The 10,504-nt window shown below is 42.2% G+C and overlaps 1 protein-coding gene across 2 annotated transcripts; it reads right to left on the bottom strand.

The window, feature by feature from the left end:
- Positions 1-477: 477 nt before the first annotated feature.
- atp5pd (ATP synthase peripheral stalk subunit d) lies at positions 478-10,503 on the bottom strand. 2 transcript variants are annotated; one of them, XM_060844371.1, is made up of 6 exons: positions 10,411-10,503; positions 8,721-8,851; positions 5,358-5,454; positions 3,985-4,056; positions 3,811-3,873; positions 478-688 (listed from the first exon to the last, which is right to left on the bottom strand). In XM_060844371.1, exons 2-6 carry the CDS (start codon positions 8,840-8,842, stop codon positions 557-559), a joined length of 486 nt encoding a protein of 161 aa, XP_060700354.1. In that variant the 5' UTR covers positions 8,843-8,851; positions 10,411-10,503; the 3' UTR covers positions 478-556. The 2 variants fall into 2 exon arrangements, with proteins under 2 accessions (XP_060700354.1, XP_060700355.1); XM_060844372.1 differs by lacking the exon at positions 10,411-10,503 and adding an exon at positions 10,318-10,373.
- Between the last annotated feature and the right edge of the window lies 1 nt (position 10,504).

Below are 10,504 nucleotides of genomic sequence, written 5' to 3'. Positions count from 1 at the left end.
CATTATTTTAAACATTGGACTAGGAAACTGTTGATGCCAAATAACAATAGGCAGGAGAGATTACTCAATTCAGATGTCCACTTAACTCTCCAGAACTCACTGGGATATATCAGGTGATCAGCTGTGGCACCCTGACACCGAATACCTTGTTGATTCTCATCTAGACTGTCGACATAGCCACTTGGATGAGATAGTGGAGAACATACAACCCCTATAGTTCTGTAGTCTGGTATGGGTCAGCACCTTCAAGAGATGAGAACGAAGAAAGAAATTGCTAGCTATACAGTAACCAGAAATGTTGTGGAGGTGCTGGTGGTGGATGGACAAAGTCAAAAATCGTACTTCACCAGGTTATCATCCAACAGGTTTATTTGAAATCACAAGCTTTTGGAGCAATGCTCTTTCATCAGCTCTGAAAGTTTGTGATTTCAAATAAACTTGTTGGACAGTACCAATAATATAAAGGGGAGCACTCACTCAACACTAAGCTCGAGTTTTATTTTACAAGATATAGTTACAGCTGCAGACAGCACTAACAGTGGGGAGCAGGGGACATTTACAGTTCACTGATGGGCTTGTGCGGCCAGAAGGGATACTTTTCCTTGTCCAGTTTAGTTTCAGGGAAAGCATCATTCAGATCCTCAATGGTCATCTGGTCAAATGGAATCATGTTTTTGAATTTTGTCAACTGAAAAACAGCAAGTGAAAAGAACAAGTGAGAGAAACGCACATGATCCAGCAAACTGATAACCAAAACATTTATTCTCTGGCAAGCCACATCCATTTGTCCCTCATTCCTCACTCTCCCAGATAGACTTCTTCAGAGGGACCACCAAATAACCCATTCAGTAGCCTCAGTGCTCATTAACATTGGAGTCGCACTGTGACTACTTTCTATTTTGTCCAAAGGCATACAATGGTAAAAACAGGATCTGAAGTGAGGATTGAGTGTGCTGCTGACACTTAGTCTATAATCCAATCAAACCTGGTTATGTTCTCCAGGAGCTGGGGGAGGGAAAGAGAGTGGGGTACAGCCAGCATGTAATAGTACCTAACAGAATGAAAAGGGCCGAAGTTTGACTTCAGACAAGTCACGTTTTGGTACAACAAATAAGGGTGGGATTTATAAAAGTAATGGACCTTGGGTAGTGTTGTATAACAGAGGAATCTCCAGGTTCAGGTACATAAGTTTGAAGTTTATGTCACATCTAAATAAGGTGGCTTGCCTTCATTGCCCAGTCTTTTCAGCATGGGAGGTGGGAATCATATTGAGGTTGTACAGGACATTGATGAGGCCTCCTCTGGAGTACTGTGTCCAGTTCTGGTCACCCAGTTATAGAAAGGATATTAAGAGGTATCAGAAGAGATTTATCACGATATTTCTGTATATGGAAGTTGAGTTATAAAGAAAGGCTGGGTGTTTTTTTTCCACTGAACGTAGGAGGTTGAGGGCTGACTTTATAGAGGTTTATACAATCATGAGGGGTATAGATCAGGTTAATGGTAGGTTTCCTTTCCCTAGGATGAGGGGTTTCAAGACTAGGGGACACATTTTTAAGGTGAGAGATTTAAAAGACATAAAGGGCAAACTTTTTGCAGAGGTGGTTGCGTGTGGAATGAACTTCCTGACGAACTACTGGATGTGGGCACAATTACAATGTTTAAAAGAAATCTAGATAAGTACATGAATAGGAAAGATCTGGAGGGATACGACCCTCCAGACATGGATGAGTTTGATTATGTTCGGCATGGACTGGTTGGACCAAAGGTCTATTCAGTGCTGTGTGACTATGTCTCAGAAGTAGAATTTTTCCTAAGTAATCCAGTTCCACATAAGGTAGAATCAGACAGGAGTTCATACCATCCAGGGACCCTGGTTGAAAAATGATTTAGAACAATTAAGTGGGGACATGGATCAGTAATTGCAGTAAAGCGCCCAAACCTCAGTAGCCCATGGGCATTCATGTAATGATGGTCAGAGCCACAACTCATCACAGCATATGTGTGAGGGGTCTCATGAAAATTAGGTTGAGCACCAATGGTTGATGCATAATTCTATTTTTAGATGAGATTGGCAGAGGGTTAAAAGGTTAAAAAATAAGGAGCCGAACAGAAAAATTCCGATGACGAGAAATGACAAAATTATAGCACTTTTAACAACATGTAGTAAAATGCAAATGATTCTCAATCACATCACATGGTGAAATGATCAATTTCATGTGCATTTTCTTGGTTTACCTTTTATTACCATCAAACCTGTGAGCCAATATCTCTGTATCAAATCACCAAAATGACAACAGCATGAAGTCCACATTAACAACAGAAACATGAGCTTGCAAGATTATGCAAGTCAAGGATTGCTGTGCAAACTATTTCCAATGTGACCCCCAATAAGAAGCAGGGAGTTAAGGGCAATTGGAGTTGGGTAACAATGCCTGACCTTGCTAGTGACACCTAACCCATACATTAAAAAAAACTTTTGAAATGAACCTGACCCCAGATATGAGAAAAACAAAACCCTCTTAAAGCACCAAAACATTTACATTATCAACGTTGGCTTATATAGATGTAAGGCTTGAGTTTTCCAAGTACGAAGGGCTTGAAGAGGTATATTCTGTCCTGGTATTTTTTATGGCGAGGTTGAAACAGATATATTGAGTGGTCTGCTCAAAGCCAATAAAGTAAACAGCTCGGGAGGCCTTGGTTTTTTTTTACAAAAACGGATTGGAAAAATAGAAATCGCCTGAATGGGTAGGGTCAAGCTCCCAGAGAACCAGGATTTAAGTTTTAGCTTTCAGTAGCTGTTGGGTTGTGAAAGCTGCTACATCTCTCTTCTTTTGCTCCAGCTAAAAGTTTGGGTTTTCTTCCTGCTGCCTGAATTGCATGAAACATAATCAATGTTACTGAATTCACCTTTGCCACAGTTGTGCTTTTGGGATGTTATTGTGTTGGAACTGTTAATTAGTAGTTTATTATTTTAAATATTTCTACAGAGTTACAGTTACTTTTATTTTGTCTGTATTTTAACTATAGTGTATGAATTAAGCTTGTTTTGCTTCAAGACTGATGGCTTGACCACTCAAATTTGCATCCAGAATGCAAAGTCTGGCACTTGCCTTTAAGATAAGGAAAAAAATTAAGGTCTAGACTATCTCCTCGACATGTTTTGAAGGGGTTTGGGTTGGTCCATAACATTTGCAAAATGTACTTTTATATGCTCATGTAGATTTCAGGCAAACTCTCCATATTGTCCAGTGACTGACTAGTGATGTTCCTCTCTCCTCAGAGGCACTATAACCGATGGTATGGGTAGGTGGTGGCCATTGGACAGCAAAGTCGAGAGTAGACCAAGCCAGGGGTGGTGCACAGCAGCAGCAGCTGCTGCGGAGAACAGAATGTAACAGAGACCATGGCTAGCTGGAATTTCTTGCCTTCTTCCCACAACTGGGGTCTGAGCAGGAATCCAAAGCCCAGGGGTGGCTTTTAGACAGGTCTCTTCATCAATAACAGGATGTCAGATAGTAGTAGAATGTGGCTGAGTAACTGCTTAGACTTAGACTTACAGTGTGGAAACAGGCCCTTCGGCCCAACAAGTCCACACCGACCCGCCGAAGCGAAACCCACCCATACCCCCACATTTACCCCTTACCTAACACTACGGGCAATTTAGCATGGCCAATTCACCTGACCCGCACATCTTTGGACTGTGGTGCTGTCTCGGACCGAGCTGGGAAAATAATTTGAAGGGATTCTGTGATTCAAAAGTTAAATTCTGTCAAATAGTGATTATTTCTTCTCCCGGTGCAGTACCTCTTTCTCGTATTTGGAAATCCGATCCTTAGAAGTCTGAATGTAGGACTTAGCGCTCTTATCCTGTTGAATAAAAAGAAACCATTAACTGAATATAGACCCAGAATCTGATGAGTTGATTTGTCTGTACAACATGATCAGCTTGTGTGAATCCACGAAGGGCCTGCTACTCACAGCTTCTTGCTCCTGCGCATTGATCTTCTCCACTTGGGTGTCAATGGGTTCTGGAATCGTCACAGCATTATACTATTTCAGAGCATAAGAATAGAGGAATGAGAGAGAGAAATTAAAATATCAATCTAAATATTTTCTGCGACTCTCTTGACAGTTTTATTTTGCCCCTAAACAGATTACCTGAATTACAAGAGGTGATGATGTTGTGGTAATAGTACTGGATTAGTAACCCACCACTGGAATTTGCATTAAATTAATCACTTTTGTCCAGTGGTGACCGTGGAACCATCAATAGCTGTTGCAATAATGCATCTGGTTCACCAACATCCTCCAGGAAAGGAAATCTATCATCCATATCTGGTCCGGCCTAAGGCTAAGGCCTAAGGCAGGCTAACAATTATGACATAACCACCATGTGAAGTGGTCTAGCTCGTCACCAGTTCAAAGACCAAAGGACTGAAGTTGGATAGGTAAAGTAGCATCAACTTAGGTGTCAGAAATTAAAACAGCAAACTCAGCCCTAATGACCCTGCAACATCCTCCGTATCAATATCTGGAGACTACTGCAAAATTGGAGTAGATATGCCACAGACGAGTCAAGCAACAGCTTGAATCATAGAATCATGGCTTAAAGACTCCAAACATCTTTCCATTATCTACCAGTAGGACAGACTCAGTGGTAATGGCACAGTCGTATAGCCAGGAGGGAGTGGCCTTGAGAGTTGTCAACATTGACTCTGGAGCCTCATGATATAAAGTAAAATATGGGCAACAAAATTTCCTGTTCATTATCACTGACTGTCCCCTAAGGCCAGTACAGTTTTGGTCACCTCGTTATAGAAAGGATGTTATTAAACTGGATAGAGTGCAGAACAATTTTACAAGGATGATGCCTGGACTCGGTGGTCCATGGAGTAATATGTAGAGATTGGACAAGCTAAGACATTTTTCTTTAGAGGGTAGGAGACTGAGGGATGACCTTTTTGAGGTTTCTACGATCATGACAGACATGGATAGGGTGAATACACTCAGTCTTTTTCCCTTGGGGAAAATTGAGGACTGGAGGGCATCAGTTTAAGGTTAGAGGGGAAAGAATAAAAGGGAACCTGAGGGGGCAATTATTTTGCACAGAAGGTGGTATGCACATGGAATTCTCTACAAGCAGGAGTGGCTGAGGCAGATACATTATCAACATTTAAAAAGCATTTGGATAAATACATAGATGGAAAACGATTAGAAGGACAGGGACCAAGCGCAGGGAAGTGGGATAAGCGAGGTCAGGTTGAAAGAAGATACACAAATGCCATCTTTTGGGTTTTCCTGCCTGTTGAAAGTCCCTCCACACCAAAATAGGTGTGGGGCTGTTCCATCACCTTCTTTTCAAACTCGTCCACCATACCAGCCTTCATAACCACTTTCCGGTAATAGACCCAGTCAATCGATGGAGGTTTCTCAGAAAGCGATGTCAACCTGTGGGGAAGCAGAAAGTCAGCACGCTATGACTTACAATTAAATACATATTTTAAAAAGACATGTTCACCAGAAGGTCTACTATTTTGAGAGAATTTTGTACTCAACAGTATGGATTATCAACCTAAACTCTGACCTCTGTTTAGAACAAAGAACATTTACAGCCCAGGAACAGGCCCTTCGGCCCTCCAAGCCTGAGCCAATCCAAATGTACTGTCTAAAACCGTCGGTCAATTCCTAAGCATTTGTATCCCTCTGCTCCCCACCTACTCATGCATGTGTCCAGACACATCTAAAATGAATCTACTGTGCCTGCCACTACCACATCTGCTGGCAACGCATTCCAAACACCCACCACCCTCTGTGTGAAGTATCCTCCTTAAATATTCCACCTCTCACTTTGAAAGCATGACCTCTCGTTATTAACCTCTAGTTTCTCTTCCTCTGACTCTAGGGGCTGAAATGCCTACATCTAATTCTTTTTTTCTTATGTTCACAGTCTCAATCACCTGCCCTGCAAGCAATGCCAAGACAGCCTTAATGGGCATCTACACCCTTCTTGTCCCTATCCTGGGAGTGTTTCATGGAGTGTCTAACCCCATACAGTCCCTGTACTGGGAGTATTTGATGCAGACAGTTCAGATGAAACTTTAATTGTGGTTTCACAGGATAGAGGCAAACTCACCTTGTACCTGGCATTGGAGTGTCCCTTTTTTGGAAGTGTTTGATCGGGACAGTGTGGAGGAAGCTTTACCCTGTATGTAACCCCATGTCTTGAATGTATTTGATGAGGAGAGCCAGGAGGGGGCACAAGAAAGGCTTGGCAGAACAGATTAGGGAGAACACAAAGGCATTTTACACTTATGTGAGGAATAAAAGAATGGTCAAAGAAAGAGTAGGGCCGATCAGGGATAGCATAGGGAATTTGTTTGTGGAGTCTGAGGATGTAGGGGAAGCCCTAAATGAGTTTTTTGCTTCTGTCTTGAAAAAAGAAACAAACTTTGTAGTGAATGAAACCTTTGAAGAACAGGTGTGTATGCTGAAATGGATAGAGATAGAGGAAGCTGATGTGCTGAAAATTTTGTCAAATATTAAGATTGACAAGTCACCAGGCCCGGACCAGATTTGTCCTCGGCTGCTTTGGGAAACGAGAAATGTAATTGCTTTGCCACTTGCGAAGACCTTTTCATCCGTGCTCTCCACTGGAGTCGTACCTGAGGACTGGAGAGAGGCAAATGTAATTCCTCTCTTCAAGAAAGGAAATAGGGAAATCCCCAGCAATTACAGACCAGTAAGTCTCACGTCTGTCGTCTGCAAAGTGTTAGAAAGGATTTTGAGGGATAGGATTTATGACCATCTGAAAGAGCATGGCTTGATTAAATGCAGTCAGCATGGCTGTGAGGGGCAGGTCATGCCTCACAAACCTTATCGAGTTCTTTGAGGATGTGACTAGAAAAGTTGATGAGGGTCAAACTGTGGATGTGGTGTATGTGGACTTCAGCAAGGCATTTGATAAGGTTCCCCATGGTAGGCTTATTCAGAAGGTCAGGAGGAATGGGATTCAGGGGAACATAGCTGTCTGGATACAGAATTGGCTGGCCAACAGAAGAGAGCGAGTGGGATTAGAAGGAAAATATTCTGCCTGGAAGTCAGTGGTGAGTGGTGTTCCACAGGACTCTGTCCTTGAGCCTCTATTGTTTGTAATTTTTATTAATGACTTGGATGAGGGGATTGAAGGATGGGTCGGCAAGTTTGCAGATGATACAAAGGTTGGAGGTGTCGTTGACAGTATAGAGGGCTGTTGTAGGCCACAGCGGGACATTGACAGGATGCAGAGATGGGCTGAGAGGTGGCAGATGGAGTTCAACCTGGATAAATGCGAGGTGATGCATTTTGGAAGGTCAAATTTGAAAGCTGAGTACAGGATTAAGGATAGGATTCTTGGCAGTGTGGAGAAACAGAGGGATCTTGGTGTACAGATACATAGATCCCTTAAAATTGCCACCCAAGTGGACAGGGTTGTTAAGAAAGCATATGGTGTTTTGGCTTTCATTAACAGGGGGACTGAGTTTAAGAGTCGTGAAATCTTGTTGCAGCTCTATAAAACTTTGGTTAGACCACCCTTGGAATACTGCATCCAATTCTAGTCGCCCTATTATAAGATAGATGTGGATGCTTTGGAGAGGGTCCAGCGGAGGTTTACCAGGATGCTGCCTGGACTGGAGGGCTTATCTTATGAGGAGAGGTTGACTAAGCTAGGACTTTTTTCATTGGAGAAAAGGAGGAGAAGAGGGGACCTAACTGAGGTATTCAAGATAATGAAAGACATAGATAGATCGATAGCCAGAGACTATTTCCCAGGGCAGAAATGACTAACACGAGGGGTCATAGTTTTAAGCTGGTTGGAGGAAAGTATTGAGGGGATGTCAGAGGCAGGTTCTTTACACAGAGTTGTGAGAGCATGGAATGCGTTGCCAGCAGCAGTTGTGGAGGCAGGGTCACTGGGGACATTTAAGAGACTCCTGGACATGCATATGGTCACAGAAATTTGAGGGTGCATACATGAGGATCAGTGGTCGGCACAACATCGTGGGCTGAAGGGCCTGTGCTGTACTGTACTGTTCTATGTTCTAGAACAGTTTCAAGGAAGTTTTACTTTCAGTTTAAAAGAGTAAAGCTAGTTTTACTCAGTATCTAGCCCTGTGACATAACTGTCCTGAGTGTTCATGGAGACAGTGTAGAGGTGGCTTTACGGAGTATCTAATCCTGTGCTGTCAGGAACAGTTGACAGGAGAGATAAGAGGGAGCTTGCTTCTGCCTTTCTAGCAAAATTATAAATCAAAATAGTTATGTGGGAATTCAGAAGAAATTTCTTTACAGAGTGAGCAGTAAAAAAAAAGGCACTCATCACAATAGAGATCAACTGAGGTGCATGCTATCCATATATTTATGCTATCCATATATATAAGGGAAGCTAGATCATCTGAGGGAGAAGGGGAAAAAAGAAATAAAAAGAATAAAAAAAAGAGTCATGCTGATAGAGCTGGGTGAGGAAGGTTAGGAAGAGGCTCAGGAGAAGCAATAACAGCAGCATGAACTGGCTCAGGTGAATTGCTCAATGCTTGAAGTAGGAAATGTTTCACCTTCAACACCACTTATATTCAGGGTGAGAAAGCATGAAGCATCTTTGTTGGCAAATCAGATTTACAACGGATCACATTTTTGTTCCAAAAAATGCTCGGGAACAGAGGTAAGGAGACACTGACCTGCTAGACAGAGCATCGCTTCGAGTTTTCAGTGCATTAAACATAGCTCTCTGGTTAGGTGGGACACGTTCACCAAACGCCAACCAATCAACAGCTTTCATGGCAACCCGCCGACCAGACATTTTCGCAGTCTAGAAAAGCAGATATTAGAGAGACTGAGATTAGGAACACTCTATTCTGCATTCTGTTCTATTACCCAGATATACTTATGTAAGATATGATTTGTCTGGATAACACACAAAACAATACTTTTCACTGTACATCATGTAAAATAATAAATCAAATTAGTCAGCATGTTGAAAGATCCTCCACAATTATATATCTGTCACAAGCACTGTCACACAAGCTTGATTTACAGCTGCTTTTCAAGATGTCTGAAGCATCATCTTTTGTTTTCTTTCTCCCACGTACCAAACGATATCTCTAAAATCTGGAACAAAACCCTACCCTACAACTGTCAAATATCATAAAATCCTCCTGGTTCATGTACCCTAGAGGCAAAGAAATGTGCCATCCTTACCAAGTCTAGCCTATGTATGACTGCAGATTCACAGCAATGTATTTGACTCAACTGGCACCTGGACAAGTAGAGATGGGTAATAAAGACTCACAGCAGACAATTTAAAACAAAACTACAGAGCCAGTGATACTGGGAATGACACCAACAGAGCAATAGAACTCAAAAACTTAAAAACTTGTGTTTAAATTTAAAAAGCACGCACATCTGGTATCCTGACTTGAAACAATACATTTTACATGGTTGGGGGAATTATACAGGAAATGTATTGTACAACTATACTATTTATCCAATCACATCCCTCAAATTCCATTCCCTTCCCATTCCTTAAGTGTCCTTTTCACCTATTCGTTGCTTCTCACCCTACCGACTACACCCATCTCACTGAAAATCATTGTTCTTGTTGAATACAACTCTCTCCAAATATCAACATTTGGAAATAAAGTTATCAAACAATGACACAGACCCATTGCTCCAATTTGTCCAGGCTGACTAGGTTTCCCAAAACAAAGTAGTCTCCCTTGCCTGGATTTGGCCCATATCCGTCTAAACTTTTCTTATTCATGTATCTGTCCAAACGTCTTTTAAATGTTGTAACTGCACTGCATCTACCACTTCCTCTGGCAGTTCATTCCAAATACATGCTCTTTGTGGAAAAAGTTGCCCCTCAGGTACGTTTTAAATCTTTCTCCTCTTACCTTCAAACGGTGCTCTCTAGTTTTGAACTCCCCCACCCAAGGGGAAATACCTCTGTTATTCACCTTAGTATGCTCATGGTTTTATAAACCTCTCGAAGGTCACCCTTCAGCTTCAACACTCCGGGGAGGGGGAAAAGTCCTAGCCTCTTGTTATAACTCAAACCTTTCACTCCCAGTAACATCCATGCAAATCATTTTCTGCATCCTTTCAAATTTAATAATATGCTTCCTAAAGGAGGAAACTTTACACCTTTGGGAGATATTGTGCATTTCTATTACGGTTAACAGTAGGGACACTTTTCCCCACATTATATACACTCACTGAAACTATCTCGATATCTACACTGAGCCTTTACAGGCTCCTTACAGTTTACAATCTTACTTAGCCTTGCATTGTCAGCAAACCTGGACACTTTGTCTACGCCATGAGACACAAAAGGCTGCCCTCAACACTCGGTCTCCCCCCAGTCCTCACCTTCCCCCCTCAAACAGCTCCTCAACCCGACAAGGACAGCAAAATGGCGAGGCGGAAACGGAATTACGTCACCGTGACCCCTGGGTAGGCGGGC

The sequence above is a fragment of the Hemiscyllium ocellatum genome, chromosome 25, assembly GCF_020745735.1.
Source record: "Hemiscyllium ocellatum isolate sHemOce1 chromosome 25, sHemOce1.pat.X.cur, whole genome shotgun sequence".
Lineage (NCBI taxonomy): Eukaryota > Metazoa > Chordata > Chondrichthyes > Orectolobiformes > Hemiscylliidae > Hemiscyllium > Hemiscyllium ocellatum.
This window is presented reverse-complemented; position numbering and strand designations above follow the sequence as displayed.

What these genes read in the sequence shown, in the direction of transcription:
- atp5pd (XM_060844371.1), bottom strand. Translation starts at nt 8,842, where the DNA reads ATGTCTGGTCGGCGGGTTGCCATGAAAGCTGTTGATTGGTTGGCGTTT. An exon ending in ATGCGCAGGAGCAAGAAGCT is followed by an intron (nt 3,874 to 3,984) that starts GTGAGTAGCAGG and finishes TTTATTCAACAG; the next exon opens with GATAAGAGCGCTAAGTCCTA. An exon ending in TTTCCAAATACGAGAAAGAG is followed by an intron (nt 689 to 3,810) that starts GTACTGCACCGG and finishes GCTGTTTTTCAG; the next exon opens with TTGACAAAATTCAAAAACAT.